The sequence below is a fragment of the Saccostrea cucullata genome, unplaced genomic scaffold (genome assembly GCF_032062105.1).
Source record: "Saccostrea cucullata isolate Sc308-1 unplaced genomic scaffold, CSIRO_AGI_Scuc_v1 ctg8, whole genome shotgun sequence".
Lineage (NCBI taxonomy): Eukaryota > Metazoa > Mollusca > Bivalvia > Ostreida > Ostreidae > Saccostrea > Saccostrea cuccullata.
The window spans coordinates 1,208,921-1,232,373 of NW_026940997.1; the positions used below are offsets into that span (position 1 = coordinate 1,208,921).

General features: G+C 34.7%; 1 protein-coding gene and 2 pseudogenes across 1 annotated transcript; 2 read left to right on the forward strand and 1 right to left on the reverse strand.

Moving 5' to 3' along the window:
* Positions 1-1,609: 1,609 nt before the first annotated feature.
* On the forward strand, positions 1,610-5,489 carry LOC134256848 (uncharacterized). The gene is made up of 3 exons (XM_062739517.1): positions 1,610-2,148; positions 4,912-5,042; positions 5,196-5,489. Exons 1-3 carry the CDS (start codon positions 1,610-1,612, stop codon positions 5,474-5,476), a joined length of 951 nt encoding a protein of 316 aa, XP_062595501.1. The 3' UTR covers positions 5,477-5,489.
* Positions 5,490-7,835: 2,346 nt separating this feature from the next.
* On the forward strand, positions 7,836-9,248 carry LOC134256849 (bifunctional 3'-5' exonuclease/ATP-dependent helicase WRN-like; annotated as a pseudogene).
* A 2,979-nt stretch (positions 9,249-12,227) lies between these two features.
* Positions 12,228-15,834, reverse strand: LOC134256805 (uncharacterized; annotated as a pseudogene).
* Between the last annotated feature and the right edge of the window lie 7,619 nt (positions 15,835-23,453).

Sequence of the window (23,453 nt, forward strand, 5' to 3'; positions counted from 1 at the left end):
ATATAATCAGTAGAGCCCCACCCTAACACCAGAACCCCTGACCCTGGGGCCATAAAATTCACAATTTTGGAAGAGGCACTCTTCCTCATCATACCTATGTACTTACATAGTTTATTTAATACCCAGGAGCAGAGAAGAAGATTTTCAAAGAAATCATGCATTTTGACTGTATAATGTATATAGCCCCGCCTTAACACCAGAACCCCTGACCCTGGGGCCATAAAATTCAAAATTTTGGAAGAGGCACTCTTGCTCAAAATAACTATGTACTTACATAGTTTATATAATACCCAGAAGCAGAGAAGAAGATTTTCAAATAATTAATGCATTTTCACTATATGATCAAAAGAGCCCCGCCCTAACACCAGAACCCCTGACCCTGGGGCCATAAAATTCACAATTTTGGAAGAGGCACTCTTGCTCATCATAACTATGCACTTAGTTAGTTTACTTAATACCCAGGAGCGGAGAAGAAATCATGCAATTTGACTGTATAACCTATATAGCCCCGCCCTAACACCAGAACCCGTGACCCTGGGGCCATGAAATTCACAATTTAGGCAGAAACTCAGTGTTCATTACAATCATGCCAACAGTTTGACTGCTTGATGCCCAGGAGTAAAAAAGATTTTTAAAGATTTCATTAATTTTAGTGGTTTTGGCCCCACCCCTCAGGCCCCAGGGGGGCGGGGACCATAAAATTCACAATTTTTGTTCCCCTTCACCCATAGATGCTGTATACTAAATTTCTTTGAAATTGGTTCAGTGGTTTCAGGGAAGAAGTTGAAAATGTTCAAATGTTAACACACAACAAACGACGACGGACGGAAACGGATGGGTGACTCAGGTGACCTAAAAATACCACTGAAATGTAGTTTATGAAATTACATTTCCGAAATTAGGATAAACAGCTTATTTTTTATCGTTAGTCTGAATTTAAAAAGGTACTAGAGAAAACATGGCTTGCTCATCTTCAAATTGGGCTTTGTTAATTTCTTAAAAGCAAAACAAAAAATGTAGCCCTTTGGTCAATCCATAGATATATCGACTACACAGAAGAGATATCGACTTCGCACTTAGTACTCTGTCGATATGCTTTTGTGATGAAGTCGATATATCTACATGCATGGATCGACCTCATAAAAGAGCTTTTTTCATATACTATAGTTACAGTATTGAATACTAATATCAACTATTAAAGTTTACAATTACTTATATATATAATACAAAATGAACTGGTAAAAAAGTAATGTCAAATAATACTTTTTTCTGTAAATCGCAAATTCTTCATGATTAGAATACATGTTTTATACGAGATGGACTGGTTATGCTAAGCAACATTATTAAGATGTTTATAACGTAAAGGAATATTTTTCATATCTTTCTGATATGAAATACTAATTAATTTAGCATTCAATGGTGTTTTTCACAACTTTGACTTGGTAATTGTGTTGGATTTATTTGTTTACTACAGATTATTGGACTCATTTGAACCAATGTTTATAACGAACGGTCCCTTTTAAAGCTCTTAGAGGATATATATTGCGGTACATACTTCGAAACTGTTCTTTTTCCACTTTTCCATTTGATTTCAGATTCGTACTGAAGGATGTCTTTGAACAAAAGTTTAACTAACAAGCACCATATACAGGACTTACGCTACAACGTACCTGTTGTTGGACTTGGAACGCAAACTTTTTATTTGGTTCACTCCTCGGCACTCATCTCTATAGTATGTAGTTTTGTATCGGTAGTTGTTACTCTTGTGTTATCATTCCGTTCTAAATCTGCACGTACATTTTTCAAATCATGGACAAAGTGTGAGCGTTTTGTAGTATATTTGGCTGTGTGCGATGGGTTTTTCAACCTTATTCACTTTATGGATCACTTTCATATGGCGCTAGCTGAAGACCATGTTCATCCAATAGAACTGTGCGAATACTATGGCTTCATCATGTTCATGTTTATTTCCGCCCAAATGTTACTAGTTTCTCTAATTGCTATAAACGCCTTTGCCCTAATTAAGTTTGGTAAGAAGATAGACCTTGGAAAGTATGACTGGAAACTTCTATCACTTACATTTGGATTTCCTTTTGTGGAATGTCTAGGTATAACCATTGCACATGAAATGGGACCGACTGGCGTATCGTAAGTATGGATTGTTCATTGATTGTGTGTTGTTTAATGCCCCAGTCAAGTCGTTCGCGTGGCGCAGTGGTTAGAGCATCTGCTGTAGAGTCGCGAAGTAAGGAGTTGATCCGTCGCGGATTCGAATCCCAATGTGGAATGTTGAGACCGGTCCTTCAGACGAGACCCTTTTAACCGAGGTCCCGTGTCGAAGTAAGTCCTGTCACGTAAAAGATACCCCTCACTACTCAATGGCCATAAGTGGCGGAGTATAGGGCACAATTTGCAGCTCTCCATCGGCAAGTGTTGGCGTCTCCATAAGAGTTAAAAATTCTCAAAAGGGACGTCAAACAACATACAAACAAAAACGTCCCATTCGAGAATTTTTCATTTATATCTATAGGGACGTCGCAATATATCGGTGAACGCTTTAAGGTCATAGCAACGTAGTTTGAACTTTATTGGGTTCTTCCTTGGAGTTGAAGAGTTCCAGGAAATAAAGGACCTATGTGTAATACTTTTAATGTCTATATAAGGATTTGTACACCTCTTCCATAACAAATTTTGATGAAAAAAAAATCTGGAATTTATGTTTTGTAATTTTTGTACATTTTTCTTTGAATAATGCAAAAATCTACATAATTTGCTATCTTTTCAAAACCCCTGGTAACACTTGCTGATTTTTTGTCTAAGAATATGTAATATGGTATTATAAGTTTAAATTTAGAATATCTTGAAAAGTTATCAGTAGGTAAGGTACCTTGCGTATGTCCTTAAGTACAAAATTTGACCTTTACTTGTTTTGAACATATTTTATTGACAACATGTCAAAGGGATTGGACACAAGTTCCATAACCTTAGGCAGTCCTCTCCCATTTATTTTACTTGATCGGCGCTCAATGCCATTTAGCATCGAACGGTCTCTAAAGCCTAAGGCCTGCCTTACACAGAGCCTCGGTTTTTCAAGATCTCATCCGAAACACCTGCACATTTCTTTTCAAAGTGCCCAGCAGTTGCAAGATTTTTTATCGACTTAAGCCAATCGCAGCCGAGATTTGAAATCAGGACTTCCCGATTAACCGACTGAGCTAACGTGGCAGTAGTAAGTAGGGGAGTTCCCTTTTAACCCAAGTTCTTGATAACACTTCTTTCAAGATGTTGTACTATTTATCCACAGGAAATCGGCCACAGAAGAAATGTTTTCATATCCCAAAGTTGTTATTTCAATGCCTCAATATGTTATATAAACAAACGGATACGTTTGGATTAAAACCATGGAAAATCGAAGAGAACTATCAATCATTAAATTGAAAAAAAAATTACATTTTCAACTAAAATAATGTCCACAGGGCATGAATGCTTCATATATCAGTTCGTTGTATTTCATACTTCAATGGATCATTATAAACAGGTGACCTTTAAGGCCGGTGTATATGATGGAGCACTATACATGTAGCTTCACCTTGTTTAATCTTCAAACATGCCTGAACATAAACATGTAATACACAGAGAGCATATTAATTTTATCTCACTATCCTGTTGAAACGCTTTAAGACGCCGATTTCCATCAAATAGGAAAATTAAGGAGTCGACAGAGTAGCGCAGTCAGAGGGTTCTAGAATCGCAGAGTGTATCGTTGCACTGCGGATTAGAATTATCAAAGACAATAATGACTTGTCCTACCCAGACCCCCATAAATCAATACACAAGACCAATTGCTTGCATTTGTAGCATTACTTTAGAATTAAAAACACATTTTTTAAGTTTATTGTTTATTGTATGGCAGATATTGGCCACAGTGGTCAGATAAATGAATTTACAACATCAACATTGGGGTCATTCAAATGAACAACAACATTTTATGTGTCGTCCGAAACGGCAAGTAGCATGCTGGGTTGATCAGAATCATATTACCTACACATCAACATATCATTTAATATACAACTCTTTACTTTAAATTAACTGTCTATATGAAAAAATTACTAAATCAGCATCAACGTATCAACAGTCAACATCATATTTCTACATCCAGCTTGGAGGTGACGACCATTCAAATGAACCACTGTGATGAGATGTAGGTCCAAGGATTCCTGTCTCTGTAGACAATTCTTGGTATCCGAGATGTAGGTCCAAGGATTCCTGTCTCTGTAGACAATTCCTAGTATCTGAAAGTATAAAACTTAACGGCAGAAACAGTGAACGAGTCAAACAAAGTAATTATATGGGGGTTGGGATGGGAGGGTATTTTTCACTCTTAATTTTTAAACCATCCGTGGTTACAGGCCTTGATTGAAAAAGGAAGTGGGGATGCTGTAAATTCAGAGTGATGCGCGAGATGCATATAAATTCCCGGTCCAAGTTTCCGGATTACACCACAGACTGATACACACAATTATCAACAAAACAATCAAATTTTAAATCTACACAATATGTAAGTTCAAATTAATATTAGTTTAAAGCCAAATTATAAAGAGGAAAGCTTTGATAACGGCACATATTTACAGACATGCTGAAATATGTGCAATTATATATAGAGAATGAGACCGTACATGTATAAACCGAGGTCCCATATCACAGCAGGTGCTGGCATGATAAAGATATGTCTACGTAAATGTGCAGCCCTCTACCGGCAATCTGTGACATCTCTATACGAAAGAAAAGTGTGTAAGACAAAAAAAGGACCTTAAAAGTCAACTATGTGTATTGTAATACATTTATGGAATGGTAGTTTTGTACCTTATAAATGACAGCAATATTATACATGTAAATTTTTAAATATTTCAGTTGCGGAGTTGCAGGGGAAATTTCACTTTTGTTTTTATCTACTATCCCAGTATTGACTGTTTTGACACTAAACAGCAGTCTTTACTCACTCACGTGGTACAAGATTCGGGCAGAAACAAAGAAACTGGCAGGTAGCTAGGATATCAATGTATATATATGGATGAAAACTATTCGTTATCTTCATATATTTCTTATAAATCTCAGCTTAACTACGTGTATGTAACAGTTGGTGTGTTTAAAGTATTTATATTCATGTTTTGATGAATTTTATATCTTTGATAAAGCTACTATTGGTAACAAAGACGACAGAAAAGCTCTACAGTCCGCCAGGACGATGTCTCTCTTTGTCTTTGTTTTCATCATTCAGTGGTGGGCAGCAGCAGTCTATGGAACTTGGAAACAGTTTAATGACAATGTTCCTCTCGGAATTATTGTTCCTGCTGTGACATTCTCTAATATAGGGGGCATATTAAATGGAATCGTTTTCTTAATCATGCGAAGAAATAGGCAACGCCAAATTATACCAAAGACAACGGTTATAACAGTCAAGAGCAGAAAAACATGAACAAATATTTTTTTATAAGTGCAAATTGATAAAAAATAAAAATGTGTCAAGAGACTTTTAAAATGCTACTCCAAATACAGTTTTAGTCTGATTATGATATAATTTGGCATGCAAGAAGACTACACTGAGATACATAATTATCAGTTTTGTGTTTTTGATTTTGATGATTGATGTTGCCATCATGGTAACTAAAATTGAAAATTCTGTCAAGTTTTATTAAAAGCTACTCCTATAGTTGTAGTCTTATTGCAATCTTGCCTCAAAAAGAGACTTAATCAAGGATCATTATTCTATTTATTGCTTTTGTAAAGTTTTAAGACCCAACTGCTACTTTTCTCTTCCTTTATCATACGTAGAGCTACAGTTTCGATAGAGACATCTGGTTTGTATGAATTTTTTTATGGACTTAAAAACCGTTGTTTATCTCTACATGTATTTCATACTTACATTTTGACTAAAATAATTATAATGAATATACTTGTATTTTAAATGGTAGAAAGTGCGGAAAGAGACCTTACTTTTAACACGCTCGTTAAAAAGATTTCTGTCTGATTGTGAATGTGTTATGATTTTGTATATTTATTGCTGCATCCCACTTATCCTCTCCTGAAACTGCATCCAAAATACATTTTTTTCTTTGACATTTACCTTCACACATACAGCAGTGTAGGCATCTTTATATTATAGAGGATAACATCCCCTAGTCTCCGCAAAAAAGTCACAAATTCTGCTTAGCAGTGCTGATGGTCTCCCAACTGATGTGGAATAAGCTTTAAGCCATCAAAGATTTTCTTCCAATCCCCGTTTGTGACCCTGATTTTCGAGAAAGCATATTTTACACACTTCTGAATATTCATAATTACAGTTTAACTACAGTTCTCCTTCAAATCAAACACTTTCCAGTTTTCTTTACAACATGGTTCTATAGTTTGTCCAGTTGTCTGCCTGTCCTTGAAACTTTTCAAATATTGTTTTGTAAACATTAATTATTAGAGTTGTAAATGACACATTTAAGGATTTTTCTTGTTGCACTTCACATATATTTTAATAAAACATCGACATTATCACATGGCATGACAAACGTCCACGGTATCCGCATGTTGCAAGTCCTTTTTGTTAGCATTCAGACATTCCAAGTTAGGCATTTTTGATACTTGTGGTACTTGTATTTGATTCAATAATTCTAAGCTGATACTACCCTATCTTCTTGTATCCATGAGTTTATTTACTTTGTTTGATCACACAGAAAATAAAGAAATGTATGTTTTTTTATTTTGATTTTCCTATTATATTTCAGGAATGAATTGAATAGCATCGCGGTTTATAAAAAAGAGTGAACTGCTCCAACCAAGGTTATACCAGTATAACTTGGGTTGCTATTCAATTCATTCCTTATAATTTAGTTTTCAATCATTAAGTATAGAGTACAATGTAATTTCTCCCTTAAAACGCCGTCAAATTGTTCATATTTTAAATGTAACATAAAGCGGATTGATACATTTTGGACGTGTCATTGTGACGTAGGCAACCCAGGTTATTGAATTTAGATTAATTTTTATCCAATCAAATGACGCGTTACAGCCAAAATTAAATTATCTATATTACATGTAGTCCCACTGAATAAAATTTAATTATCCTTTCGTAGTTTATTTATCATATAATGCCATTATACACATTCTTTTTAAATTTTTGATCAGTCACTTATTTTGGGTTTCCCATAGCAAAACATGGCCTTTGCCATTATAATCATGTGAGAGTCATAAGTACCGCTAATATAATACCACTCTTGTCGGGCAGTGCACTGTGGTGGAAAATAAAATAATTTTTAATTCGATGCTGTTTAAAACTAATACATCAATTAATTTTTTAACCTTCCTCTCCAAACTCTGCTAATTCAGCAACAGTATTTGGTACCTCTCCTAAATCCATCCAGCACTGAAGAACATTGAAACCCAATCTCATGTATAAGGGCCTGGTTGAGAGACAGACTGCTAGTTCAGCTACAACCTGGGTCATGGTATACTCCTTTACCTGATGCCTACATACCCTGTATTATTTGATAAATAATCACATTAATATTAACAGAAGACAAGTAAATATAAATGCATCGTCGGATACCCACGGGTGATCTCTTCTTTTACTTATCACCCGTAGGCAGACTCGCCGAGATATCGTCGTATGTAATTACATATGCACGCATCATTTGATTGGCCGCATTACAGAGTTTCAATGCTAAGCCAACCAATCAGAGTTTACGTTACGTACAAAGTTTCGGCAATATCACAAACATGGAGGACATATTTTCTGTGGTGAGGGAAAAATTCATTTTAGAGACGTTGAAACCTTTTCAGGAGGAAACAACTGCTCAGCTATTGAAAGGCCGGGATTCTTTTCTTTCCATCAGAACTGGTGGAGGTTAAAGCATTTGTTATCAAGGTTTCCAGCCAATGTGGACGGAGAAAAATGGATGCGAGTGCAGTGTACTTATCGTTTCCCCATTGATTTCGATAATGAAAGAACAGTGTGAATACTTGAAATCATGTAATTTTCAGCCATGTACATTGGTAGAGATTGTAGCGAAGATGATGATATTATAAATGGCAATTTTCAATTCCTATTTGCTTCACCCGAATCCATTTTGTCTGTGAGTAAATGGAGAGAAATCCTGGCTGAAAGTAAACGCTTCAAATTATTTGTTGTGGATGAGGCTCATACTGTACTGCATTGGTATGGTTGAATTTCAACTTTTCAAACTTATTAATTTATAGAGACATATATTATTACCACTTTACAAAAAGACAAATCAAATATCTACTAAGAATCTGAATTTTAATGTTAGTATATATTAATATTTTCAGGGGTAAAAGTGAAACACATGAAACAGAGAACGAGCCTTTCTGTGTATGGTTCAGCAAGCTGAGTGAAATCAGATCCCTTATACAATGCCCTGTCCTGTTAATAACTGCAACAGCTAACAAATCAGCACGGATGGAAATGCAGAAAAAGTTCTGTGTGGTAGATTGCCACGAAGTAGCAAAACCCTGATAGGGAAAATATCAAACTTTTCATTCATAAAACTAAGAGCGCTGTTTTGCTTTGTGACCTTTTTTACTCTTTGATTTATTTATTAAAAAAAGGATAAGAAACTCTGCGAGAGATTTTTGATATTCTGTCCTTCTATCAAAACATGCAGTGAATTATTTTCGTCCTTACGAATGGAATTGGGGAATCTCATAATCCATGTTGAAATGTTCCATTCACAATCACCAGACACTGTTAAACAAAAAATAAAAGAAGACATGAGTGTAGAAGACGGAAACATCCGAGTTTTGGTTGCAACAAGTGCAGCAGAAATGGGGGTCAATTTTAAAGCCATTAAATATGTTATAAACTATGGACCTCCTAAAGATATGGACGGATTCGTTCAGCAGTTTGGTAGAGCAGGACGTGACGGAGGAGTGGCCATGCATGGCTTTGTTACTTTATAATGGTTAAACAGTGTAAAAAATTGGATGATGATATGAAAACATATGTTTTAAATACAGAGAGATGTCGTAGGGATATCATACTCTCAGCTTACAAATCAAAATCAAATCCTAAAAGAGTAAGGCATATGTGCTGTGACATTTGTGATGTTAAATGGAATTGTAAAGGCAGTGACTGTTCAAATTTTTTGCATCCATTTTTCAAATACAAGCTACCAATATGCTCTTCAGATTCAGATAATGGTGCAGATGATATGTTCGATGACAACTCTGAAAATTCTGAATAAAAATAGAACATTAATTTAATTTCTGGTGTTTCTTTTCTCTTTTAAGGCAATATGAAGTGAAAAGAAGAAGGTATGGTTTTAGCTTTATGGCGCCCTAAAAATGTAATGACATCAAAAAGTTTTGAAACTGGCTTATGTATTAGTAAAATAAATGCCTCTGATAAATCAGGAAAGAATATGGCATGAAGGTTTACCATTCTGTAAATATGACGTCATTAATGTGAAGCATTTCTCTATTTTCAACAGAAAAAGCCTCAAAATGGCACATTTCAAGGGTGATTTTCCTTTCGAAAACAATGTCCACAGCCGTCGCCCACGTTAATTTTTTGATATTTTGTGCAAAATTCAATAACAAATCACATATCTCAAGATCTTTGTGGGCGATGCCTGTGGACAATGTTATCTGAAAGAAAATTCCATTGAAAATTGGTGTCTTCTGCAACTTTTTAAGAAAATACGGGAAAATACACATGTTTATGACGTCATAATTAGCATTTAAAAAAACCATGTAAGAAAAATGACTTGTATGATTTTTCTGCATTGATTTTCAATTATCTAAAAAGCAAGATTTTTCAATTTTTACACCAGTTTCATTTTTTAGAAAATCACAGGGCAAAATTCGTATGGAAACAATACCTTCTTCTTTGCAGTGGGCATTTTTTTAATTCTAAGAATCATTTATAATAAAATAATTCAAATTAATTCAGTTTGATGCCTTAAGCTTTCAGCTTTATAGCACTTCTCCATTTCAGATCATCTTGCTTTTGTAAAGATAAAGCAGTACAATTGGGAAAAATTTATTTTCTTAACATATAGATAAATTCACAGTATAAACAAATACACGAACTGGGATACATTGTATGCGTACCTTAAATTATGAGTTACAGTGTTTACAGGTACATTCCATTGTGATCAATTCTTGATGCACAACAGTACTTCTTGTCATGTATACCATTATTCAAGGTTAATGACATAAGAAATAGGCTCTTCTTACAATGTAGCCAAAGAATCAATTTTAAATCTGTTTGTGTTACATCTGCATACATGGGTTATGTTACTTTTTCTGCACTAGTTATCACCTTACTGGCACTTACATGTAAACTTTATAGTGTAGGATACTGTAACTTGTGTAACCCTTATGACATTCTTACTCTTAATTTATACATGAAATGGAAATACACGTTCCATGTTCCAAGAAAAAAATAAAAATGGCAATGAAATGGATTAACCTGGTAATTTCAAAAATGTTCATGGTGACATTGATAAACAGACCTAGATTACATGAAAAAACTTGCTATCTTCTTTTGAGCATTTATCCAGTCATGCAGTTCTACACTACTAACACAATGAAAGGGGTCTTTAAAATTTGAAAAACTAGTCCACTTTAAGTCTCTTACTTGTCCCTTTTGCCGCAGTACCTTGACAATTGTTGCAATGTCCTTCGTCTTGTCAACTGTTGGTCTTGTCCGTCTTGATTTTATGGTCTTGGTTGTTGTCATTAATTGCTCTTTTATTCCGTCAATAACTTGTGTTGTCATACAGATAAGCTTGGCAGATTCGAAGGATTTGTTTGCACCTTGTGTATTTAACTGCTTTTTGATATTGTGTACTTGTAACTCAACACAATTATCATTTGGAATATTATTCTGAATTCCACCTTTCAAATTGACAGTCATGTTCCACTTGTATTCAAAGCTGTCTCGTGTATCAAGTATGGCTATAATGTATGAAATCATTCGCCAAAGCCAAAGTTTATATTTTGAGTGTTTAACTGCAGACGCATACAGCCACTCTATGTAAGCATTGCGTACAATTCTGTCACCATCACCCAGTTGATAAGCATTGCATGTATCTCTTAACAATAGAGTCATTAACAGAAAAGAATGGATAGGATTGAAATCCCTCAGCATGTTCAGTATTTTCAACACCAAAGAATTTCCAACTATGTTTCTTCTCCAAATGTTTCTTAAACCAACCTAATTTGATGTATTTTTTTATCACAAAGTGCACAGATGTACATGTCTTCATTTTCACTTTTCATAGCTTCCATCTGGTCATCATCATGGTCCAGTGCCTGCAATTTTTCTCTTAGTTTGTTTATAGACTCGAAATTACAAAAACCTAAAGTTTCAATCACTTTTCTTGCTGCACAAAAAATCCAGTCATTTTTTTTCCTGATCACTCATCAAGGAAAAGATTGGGGCATGTTGAGGTGTCGAGCTGAGATCCTCCATGTCCATAATATCCATGAATGCTCCAACAACATACCCATCAGTAACATCCTCAATAAACTGATGATGTGGCCTAAAATACACAAACAGATGTAAACAAGAGATGTTTTTAAAACACTTACATGTATGCCCCCCCCCCCCCTTTTCAAATTTCAAGGCACATAACTCTGTCCAAATGGTCCAATCGTGACCAAAACAGAACTTGACCTAGATATTCATATAAATCCGTATACCAAATTTCATTTCAATTTGTGCAACCTCTGCAAAGAAAATGAACAGAAACTGATCATGGACAGACAGACAGCAGAAAAGCAATATGGCCTCCCTTCTTCGAAGGAATATTCAAATGACTTGTGTACAGCAAAAAGGAACTTGTATACAGTATGTACATAGTATTCAGGTCTCAGTTTCTTTGATAATTTTTTTATTCCTGTTTTCTTTTCTATCTGTCCCCTTGAGAAAAATCAATAAATAAATCATGTCAGATCAGTGTAAGTATAGCTCATAATTCTTTGACAAAATGCAAATGAAACCCAACAGCTAGTACAAATTGCTTATTAGTAGATAGATAAATGATTATTTTGTACCTCCACAGTTTGTCAAATGGAAAGGGTGTGTGTTTACTGTGTTAGTAACAACAGTAAGAAGAAAGTAAAAATAAAAAGAAAAACTTACATGTGAACAACAAACTTTTCAAATTTTTAAACAGTCAACTTCTGAAACAGTCAACTTATGGAAATATCCATGCTCAGTATACCAAAAGGAAATTCATTTCCCTGTGCAATCCTCAGGTCTATGAACTAATCCTCTGAGACTTTCAAACTTTAATGGGCCGTTCTGCATGGCCTCTTGTGCGGAGAAAGCTCTTTCATTAGTAAGAACATCCCCCAAACACAATTCTTTGTGGCATTTCACCTTCTAAATGTGGAACTGCCAGGTCATGGATGCTCTTAAGTATAGTGATCATTCCTGAATGATAAAAGAGCAATGATGATTTTCTTTTTTTTTTTTTTAAAATGGAGAGGGGAGAAATTTTTAAGAAATTCTCTATCATAATATATTGATTCAGATACAATAAATATCATATTAAACAGTGTCTTATGTACTGACAACAAAAATAAAATCTAATTTTAAATGTTACTGTTAGTATAGTACAAGCAACACAAAGATAATCAGAGTCTGTGTAATGGTAATTCCATTTCTCATCTATTGCCAAATGAAAATGCATGTAGTGAAATTTTGCAAAAATCATAACCTTGAATAGAATTTTCACTTGCTTCAATAAGGTTGCAGTTGTGGAACACAGATTTTTCTTTTGTTTTTTCCAAATAAGGATGCTGAATGTAGGGTGGAAAACTAGCACTGGCAGGTTTCAAATATTTAATATATCTCAGAAGAATTTTTGAAACATGGAAAATAATGTTCTCATACAAACTGTCAGTCTGTACCACTGATGGTAACCAGCTGGATGTAGGTACATGTAAAATGTCTCTTTTTTCTGTAGACACATTCGACGGCAAATTTAAGTCATCTATTGCAGTAATACGTTTTTGTTTTGCCATTATAAGGAACCAATGTAAGCTTTTACGTTGTTTCTCAATTGTCATCCTTGCTGGGTTGATGGTGACGTCCAAGTTGTCTCCAAGGATTTGTATTGGCTTTGCATTTGAACCATTCTGCACAATATCACAATGAGTATTACCAACATCTGCTCTATCAACTTCCTCACTACAAACCGCTGGAACAAGAAATTCACCTCCAGCATCACTTTCAGCACCACCTACACGTTGTTCCTTTGCCTGCATTACTTTCCACATCATCATGGTATGGTATATTCTCTGCATCACATTCAATAACAGCAACATTGTAATTTGCATTTTCTGCATCAACATCTGCAGCGACAAAAGTACTTTTTTCAGTATCGCTCCTTAGTCCTCCCATATAAGATGGCTCTTCAGGATTGCCCATGATCTTTTCCCTGTTTTTCACATATTTTTTAACTGTTTCCATAATCATCTTTTCTTGCTGCTTTGCAAGTTGTTTTTTCTTTTTGTTTACACTTGTAGGTGACACAGCTACACCAAGATCATGCAGGATTTTCAAACCCTGAAATGTGAAAAAAAATTGTTTGATATTGTCGTACAGTTCAGAGAAATATCATTAGCCCTCTGCGGCGAAAAGACTACCTCCATGTTTTCATTAATTAACCTAACAATGAATTTACCCACCCAAATTCTGGATAAATCCTTTACAACTCTCTCAATTTTTTTAGTCATGAGATCTACCTCCAGTAAAATTTTCAATCAAATTCATTTATTATGTTTATTAGTGCTGAATGTTACTGACAAAGACAACATGCAATAATAATAATGAACAGGTACTACTCAAAAGAATGTAATGTGATTGATTGTTTGTTGATTAATGTCCCTCTCAAAAATTTTTCATACATACGGAGACGCCACCACTTGCTGGTGGAGAGCTACAAATATTATTTATACTCAGCACAAAAGGCCATTGAGCAGTGAGGGATCTTTTTGGTGCCAGCACCTACTGCTACACGGGACCTCGGTTTATATGGCCTCATCCGAAGGACCGCTCTCCATGTCCCACAGTGGGATTCGAACCCGCGACGTCAGGATCAACTCCTTAGAAGTAGATTGAGTATAGATACTTGATTTTAATGTGTTTGATTAATCCACATTAGATATAATGGTAATTTCAATACTTCAAGTGCAATGTATATGAATATCCTCATTTCATAATGGATCTACACTTGGAATAAAAAGATTATATATATTATAATAAATTAATATAAATTTTGCTTTGTATCTATCAGCCAAAAAATAAGATTAATGCTTTGTGATTTCTTTTACAGTATGTGTCTCAATCTTATTACAATAATTATTATGTCTATTATATCAAGTACTGGGACTTTGGAATCTTCTTACCTCTTTAGTCAATCCACATTTGTCTGCTATAAGTCCTATCATATACTGAAGCTGATTTAGACCTTGAGATCTTGTGTAAAGTAAAATGGCTGCAGAAGTTATCAAGCATGGCAGTTTTTTCTTGCTTCTCAAGTTCAGGTCAGCTGCAGCACAGAAAAATGAATACAAGTAAGGAGACTTGGCTTGAAATTGGTTAGAAACAGCTGTCCAGTCATAGTTAAGAAGATTTTCAGACGTGTGATTTTGGAAAACATCTCCATTTCTTTTCACAAGAATACTAATTTCCCTCATGTTCTCCTTTTTACAACATCTAGCATTGCATCCTTGTATTTTTTATTTTTCCTATAATGTTTCATTATTGTTGTAGGTTCCTTATTGTTCATCATAGCTTTCAAAGCAAATTTCTCTGGCTCAGTACTTATATACTTAGAGCGTTCACCATTTGCATACTTGACTGTGATCTAATAAGCAAAAATAATAATTATTATTTAAATAATTACATATACAGTGGAGTCATTCAAGCATACACAATTAACAGGAATACATAAGGTACAAAAAAGCCATTACTATTATAGTACTCATTTTTTGTAACAACTTTTTTTTCAAATCAATTTTATTAAGGGAACTCCTCTGTGCATTTTCCCTTTGAAAATGATTTTTATAAATGTGAATAATGATGTAAACACATGACAAAATTTATTTACAATTATTTTTAAAAAGCAGATTGTCAGATTATGTGCTCTTGATCTTTATAAAAAGTCCTTCCGTGAAAGTAAGCAGTCCTCACATTAGTTGAATATTTGATATATCTCTTACATAATGGTCTCTATATGTGGTTTGAAAATCTCCTCGGCCGAACTTCACTTGTTGCATAATTTTCAAGTTTAAAATAAGTTATCATTTATTAACTCCTCAAAATGTTTACCTTTACGTCAAAATCTTCTCTTGGTTGTTTGGTCTGCGTTGACTTGTTCTCTTTTGGTGCCTCGGTTTTCGCTATTATGCATTTTGGTAAAGGACGAGGTCGATTTGGTGTTTGAAACAATCTCTTTTTTAGCTTTGATTTTGGTGTCGGTGTTTGTTTCACAAGAGACCTTTTCTCTCCCCTCCTTGGTGTTGTTATCTTCTGACACTTTGTAAGAATACCAGGCATTTGTTTTATCGTCTCTAACAGCTTGTCACGTTGTTGTGTCAACACTATTACTTTCGTCAGAATGTCACTGTCCAGTTTCCTGATTCGGTTCAACTTGTTGACACAATGATTGCATAAAAACCCACTCACGGGATCAATGCCAAGTTTGGCGTGTCCCCATATTGTTCAATACTGATCTTTGATGTTACCGACCTGTAAGACCTGTCATTTATCGTTTTGTCACAAAATTCGCATGTTTTCATGGGCGCCGCCATTACCGGATGTTACCAAACCAATAAATGTATTTTCAAAGTTGAAGAGTTCCAAATTTACTAACAGACTTTCTGATTGGTTGTTTATAATCGACAAATTTACGACGATATTTCGGCGATTTTGCCCACGGGTGATAAGTAAAAGACGAGATCATCCGTGGGTATCCGACGATGATATAAATGTACCAGTGTTAATATTTATTGGAAAATATGAAATATTAAATAATTTACCGGAGTCTTCTTGCTTCTTCTGATTTCGGCCCAATATGTTTGAAGTCTGATGAAGTGTAAGTCAGGAACTGAAACACTGCCTTCAGCACACACTCTGTATCTTCGTTAGATGGTGCAATTTATCAGTGAGTTCTTAAGTAATAAATTATTGTAAACTTGTACTTAATATAATTTGATAATAAAATTAAATCATCTAAGGCAGAGTATTAATTAAATATAACTTCTAGTTAAATTTTACATATACGATACCTTGACTTATATATGCTGAAATGAATATCTTTTATATAATCTCTGAAGATGATGACCGGTTTCAGTGCATCACAAAGAACTGTTCTTCTTATCTATAAACCTAGAATCTCAGATTTTTTTTTTTTTGCCTCGTATATTTCATCCAGAGATTCCAAATTTGAATACCTATCTAGAAGCAGAGCACATGCGCGCCCATGACTTAACCACCTGATATCTGCGGCCCTAATAAACTTGAGTTTTTTCCGATGGTAATTTTCATTTATTTCCTCAAAGACTGCACGTCTCTTTGGAGAATAGTGGAATTATTTCTATATCCCAAGTAGTAGAGAGTCGAGCTCTTCGAAGACTGGGAAATCCTTTATGAGATGTTTCACGCACAGAGCAAGTTTATGGTCTCTGTAGTTAAATCATGGACATATAAGAGAGGGGCGTGTACACCGACTTCGCGCCAAATTATCTTCATGTTTTCGCAGCGCCCTCACCGGAAGGCATAGACTTTTTGCTTTCCCAACAGGTTTTAAAATCTGGAATTATCTATCAAAAAATAAATTAAAATTCTTTTCTATTCATTTTTCCTTTTAAAGCTCACCTAAGCCGAAGCTCAAGTGAGCTTTTCTGATACACCGGCGCCTCCGTGTCTGTAAACTTTTGCTCAGGATCAAGACTTCCTGTCAAGATGGCAAGCGAAAACGAAGTGGGGCCAGTGGGGGATGTTGCTTATGTATTTGAGGTAAATTATCTGAATCATAGACTTTTTGCTTACCCAACAGGTTTTAAAATCTTTAATTATCTTCAAAAAATAAATTAAAATTCTTTTCTATTCATTGTTCCTTTTTAACTCACCTGAGCCGAAGGCTCAAGTGAGCTTTTCTGATCACATTTTGTCCGGCGTCCGTCTGTCTGTCCGTCCGTCTGTCTGTAAACTTTTCACATTTTCGACTTCTTCTCAAGAACCGCTGGGCCAATTTCAACCAAACTTGCCACAAAGCATCCTTGGGTGAAGGAAATTCAATTTTGTTCAAATGAAGGGCCACGCCCTCATTCAAGGGGAGATAATTGAGAATTAGTGAAAATTTGGTGGTATGTTTTAAAAATCTTCTTCTCAGATAAAACTTATGGGGTAACATCCTCAGGTAGTGTAGATTCAAGTTTGTTCAAAGCATGAACCCCGGCCCCCGGGGTAGGGCGGGGCCACAATGACCAAAGTTTTGATTCAAGTTTGTTCAAATCATGTCCCCCGGGGGTAGGGCGGGGCCACAATGGCCGACCAAAGTTTTATATAGAAATATTTAGGAAAATTCTTTAAAAATCTTCTTCTCAAGAACAGCAAAGCCATGATTGCTCATATTTATATGGAAGCATCCCCAGGTAGTGTAGATTCAAGTTTGTTCAAATTATGTCCCCCGGGGGTAGGGCGGGGTCACTATGGCCGACCAAATTTTTATATTGAAATATATAGGAAAATTCTTTAAAAATCTTCTTCTTAAGAACAGCAAAGCCATAATTGCTAATATTTATATGGAAGCATCCCCAGGTAGTGTAGATTCAAGTTTGTTCAAATCATGACCCCCGGGGGTAGGGCGGGGCCACAATGGCCGACCAAAGTTTTATATAGAAATATATTGGAAAATTCTTTAAAAATCTTCTTCTTAAGAACAGCAAAGCCATAATTGCTCATGTTTATATGGAAGCATCCCCAGGTTATAGTGTATTCAAGTTTGTTCAAATCATGACCCCCGGGGGTAGGGCGGGGCCACAATGGCCGACCAGAGTTTTATATAGTGTATATAGAAATATAAAATTCTTTAAAAATCTTCTTCTTAAGAACAGCAAAGCCATAATTGCTCATGTTTATATGGAAGCAAGTTTGTATTCAAGTTTGTTCAAATCATGACCCCCGGGGGTAGGGCGGGGCCACAATGGCCGACCAAAGTTTTATATAGAAATATATTGGAAAATTCTTTAAAAATCTTCTTCTTAAGAACAGCAACGCCATAATTGCTCATATTTATATGGAAGCATCTCCAGGTTGTAGTGTATTCAAGTTTGTTCAAATCATGACCCCCGGGGGTAGGGCGGGGCCACAATGGCCGACCAAAGTTTTATATAGAAATATATTGGAAAATTCTTTAAAAATCTTCTTCTTAAGAACAGCAACGCCATAATTGCTCATATTTATATGGAAGCATCTCCAGGTTGTAGTGTATTCAAGTTTGTTCAAATCATGACCCCGGGGGTAGGGCGGGGCCGCAATGGCCGACCAAATTTTTATATAGAAATATATAGGAAAATTCTTTAAAAACTTTTTCTCAAGAACAGCAAAGCCATAATTGCTAATATTTATGTGGAAGCATCCCTAGGTAGTGTAGATTCAAGTTTGTTCCAATCATGACCCCCCCCCCCCCCGGGGTAGGGCGGGGCCACAATGGCCGACCAAAGTTTTATATAGAAATATATTGGAAAATTCTTTAAAAATCTTCTTCTAAAGAATAGCAAAGCCATAATTGCTCATATTTATATGGATGCATCCTCAGGTATTGTAGATTCAAGTTTGTTCAAATCATGACCCCCGGGGGTAGGGCGGGGCCAAACTTTTGGTTTTACACTTTTCTATAGTATTGTAATTATAACCAATTTCTACTTTTTCCTAGCCACAATGCTCGGCTGAGCGATGTGGCCCATTGGCCTCTTGTTAATTAAAAATATAGGAAATCATGGGAGACCATATCGATGAGACATTACCAGCCATTTCCTTGGAGATGGATGCTGGTGACCATGTACATGTCATTGTTGATTTGGTAGAAAAGAGTCTTGCATGACATAACAAGAGGCCCATGGGCCTTATAGGTCACCTGAGTATTGTGCAACAACTTTCAAACAATTAAATTTGGTACGTGTTTTAAACCAGATAAAATTAATGAATTTATTATCTGACATTTTCCAAAAATAGTAAGTTTCCGTTTTCTCCAGGAGTCTAGTATTTCTTCAAACTCTTTAAGTTTATTAAGCCAATTTTTTTCATTACATGCAGTTTTATCATTTCCGATATATATGCCTAAGCATCTTAAATGCTTGACTGTTATTTTTTGTTTTGCAAATGTATGATTCCTGCTTAAATCTTTCTTTTAGTCGTCCTAAAAGAATGCACTCAGTTTCTGATATGTTTAACGTTGTACCAGAAACTTTACCAAAATTTTCGATTATTTTTAATGCATTTTCTAGTGATGCTTTATCTTGTAAGGGAAATGTGCTGTCATCAGCATGTTGAATCCATTTGATTTCATGTTCAACATGTTCAAGTGAATCGATGCTAAAACCTTTTATTTCTGCCGAAGAATTTATTTTTGAAGAAAGCACTTCCATAACAAAAAGGAATAAGAGCGCTGAAACAGGACATCCCTGTCTAATTCCTCTTTTCATTGAACATTGTCTGGAGAGCCATCCATTGTTTTTTATGTAAAAATATGGATTATTATATAATATTTTTATCCATGTTATAAAATTGCGCCTGAAGTTATATTCATAAAGGGTATTGATTAAAAAATCCCATTCCACTGAATCAAAAGCCTTGTGGAAATCTGCAAAAAGTAGGATCCCTTCCTTATTATTATTTTCACAATATTCTAATATATCTAATATTAATCTTGCATTAGTACCTATGAACCGACCTTTAATATACCCTGTCTGATTTTTGTTTATAAGATTATCTATAACACCTTTTAATCTTTCCGCTAACACGAAGGCTATGATTTTATAATTGGTATTAGTAAGACTAATTGGTCGATAATTTTCAAGCTTATCTATGGCATCTTTTTATGTATAAGAGAAAGCACAGAACATTTTTGTGTTTATGATAATTCACCTTTATCGAACGACGCTACTAAGGCATTGTAAAAATATCTATTAACGTGTTTCCAAAACATTTTGTAGAATTCTACTGGGAAACCGTCGATTCCGGGAGATTTATTTTGTTTCATTCGATATACTGCTTCTGAACATTCTTTTAGAGACGGAAATTTATCGCAATTTATTTTTTCCTCCTCTGTTATTTTGTTAACGAAGTTAATATTATTTAAATAGCTGTCGATGTCATCTTTTGGAATATGTACACTCGAGTACAAATTTTTATAAAATAAACAAAGCTGATTTAAAATGTCGTCAATTTTATTATAGATTTGGTCGTCTTTTCTTATTGTATTTATAACATTATGTGATTGATGTTTGTTTTCAAGCCTAGAAAATAAGAGGTATTCTTTTCACCTTCATCAATCCATTTAGTCCTCGATCGTATTTGAGCACCTTTAGATTTATATTCATATAATTTGTCTAATTCATTTTCTAGATCCCTTTTTTGAATCATGTTGATTTGTGTATAGTGATTTTTTTCTATCCTCTCGATATCCTTTTCAATATTTTGAATTCTACTTTTCAAAGATTTATTTTTTCGGGTGCAGAATTTAATATTTTTTAGCTCTACTGGTCAGAGACCAGAAGTGCTTATGCGATAGTAATGCGTCCGGCGTCCGTCCGTCTGTCTGTGTACAATTTTTCAAAATGCTACTCCTCCTACAGTTTTGGTCTGATTTCAATATAACTTGGCACACAAGTAGACTACACTAAACTAAGATACATAATTCTGTATATCGGTTTTCAATTTCGATGAACGGTATTGCCGTGGTTACTAAAAATAGAAATTTTTGTGAAATTCTTTCAAAATGCTACTTCTCCTACAGTTTTGGACTCATTTCAATATAACTTGGCACTCAAGTAGACTACACAAAGATGCATAATTCTGTATATCGGTTTTTGATTTCATTGAAGGATGTTGCTGTGGTTACTAAAAATAGAAATTTCTGTGAAATTCTTTCAAAATGCAACTCCTCCTACAGTTTTGGTCTGATTTCAATATAACTTGGCACACAAGTAGACTACACTAAAATACATAATTCTGTATATCGGTTTTCAATTTCAATGAACGGTGTTGCCGTGGTTACTAAAAATAGAAATTTCTGTGAAATTCTTTCAAAATGCTACTCCTCCTACAGTTTTGGACTGATTTCAATATAACTTGGCACACAGGTAGACTACACTAAGATACATAATTCTGTATATCGGTTTTCAATTTCGATGAACGGTGTTGCCGTGGTTACTAAAAATAGAAATTTCTGTGAAATTCTTTCAAAATGCTGGACTGATTTCAATATAACTTGGCACTCAAGTAGACTACACAAAGAAACATAATTCTATATATCGGTTTTTGATTTTGTTGAAGGATGTTGCTGTGGTTACTAAAAATAGAAATTTCTGTGAAATTCTTTCAAAATGCCACTCCTCCTACAGTTTTGGTCTGATTTCAATATAACTTTGCACACAAGTAGACTACACTAAGATACATAATTCTATTTATCGGTTTTCAATTTCGATGAACGGTGTTGCCTTGGTTACTAAAAATAGAAATTTCTGTGAAATTCTTTCAAAATGCTACTTCTCTTACAGTTTTAGACTGATTTCAATATAACTTGGCACACAAGTAGACTACACTAAGATACACAATTCTGTTTATCAGTTTTTGATTTTGACATTTGCAGTGGTTACTAAAAATAGAAATTTCTGTGAAATTCTTTCAAAATTCTACGTCTCCTACAGTTTTAGACTGATTTCAATGTAAGTTGGCACACAAGTAGACTACACTAAGATACACAATTCTATATATCGGTTTTTGACTTCGATGAACATTATTGCCTTGATTACTAAAAATAGAAATTTCTGTTTAATACTCTAAAAATAGCACTCAAATACAGTTTAAGTCTGATTATAATATAATAATGTGGCATGCAAGAAGACTACACTAAGAACATAAAGAGACTTAATCAAGGATCATTATTCAATTTTTTGTTGCTGTAAAGTTTCAGGTCCCAACTGCTTTAGTATTTTTCTCTTCCTAATTTGCTATAAGTACAAACCAGTAGAGCTCCAGTCTCGACAGAGACTTCTGGTTTTCTTTATGTGATGTTTTATCAATTCCCATTTAGTGTGAGCATTATTTTCATTTTCTATATCTTTGGGAAGTTTGGTAAAAAAAAATTATTTATCACTTGCAAGGAACAATAATTAGGATCTTGTAGAACAGAAGTATTTAATTTCCAATATCCTTTTCCTCTATCGTTAGATGAAACGGAACATTTAAAAATTAATGAGAGATGATCACTCAATCTATTTTTAGATACATTGGTGCTTTACGTAAATATATATTCTCAGGAGTAAAACAAAAATCTTTACTAATAAATACATAATCTATTCTACTTTTAAGCAAGTTTTTACCGTCACACCACGTTAGAACTGCTTTATCTGATTTTAAATCCGACCACAAATCATACATATTGAATCTCTGTATTAAATTTTTAACAACTTTCACGCTTTTATCTTTTTCTTTACAAATTTTACAGTTAAGGTCTCCAACAAGTATGATATTTTCATCATTTAATGTGTACTGAGAAACCCATTTCATAACTTTTTTAAAGAATTCTTCTCTATGATTTCCTAAATTCGGAGCATATACATTAACAAGAGAGATAACTCTTTTCTCATATTCAATATTCAATAGTAAAATTCTACGATCAGCAGATCTATGAACATTAAGAATTTTAAGTAGTATTGAGACACCTTTACTATGAGGCGAATCTGAAAAATTGTGATAAGAGGAACCATGCCACCTTGAGTCATAAATGTTAATCGTATCTTGAACAAAATGTGTTTCTTGTAAAAATATAATATCACATTTAATATCGTTGAGCCAATCATATAATATTAATCTTTTGTCATAATTATTCAAACCTCTACAGTTAAATGAACAGAGTTTGATATTTGCCATTGTCTGAAAATTTACCTCTTAAGGTAGTTGTCTAGGCCCTGTTGACTTTTTTTGTTGGTGGAGCCTGATCTCAGGCTCTTCGGACGAGACCATGCGCTGACTGGAGCTTTACGTAGCTTTTCTGCGAGTTTAATGATGATCTTTCCCATAATATTTTGACCTGGCCACGCCACCGATTTTGTGTGAGTGATTTGAACGGCGTTTAATCCAGTGCCCCAGTATTGATCATACACAGAGTGGGCAAAGAGCGCTAAGGAGATCTTTCATTTCA

Excerpts from the sequence above, each read along its gene's own strand:
- LOC134256848 (XM_062739517.1), top strand. The coding sequence starts at position 1,610 with ATGTCTTTGAACAAAAGTTTAACTAACAAGCACCATATACAGGACTTA. Across the intron at positions 2,149-4,911 it reads ATGGGACCGACTGGCGTATC|TTGCGGAGTTGCAGGGGAAA; the intron begins GTAAGTATGGAT and ends TAAATATTTCAG. Across the intron at positions 5,043-5,195 it reads AGAAACAAAGAAACTGGCAG|CTACTATTGGTAACAAAGAC; the intron begins GTAGCTAGGATA and ends TCTTTGATAAAG.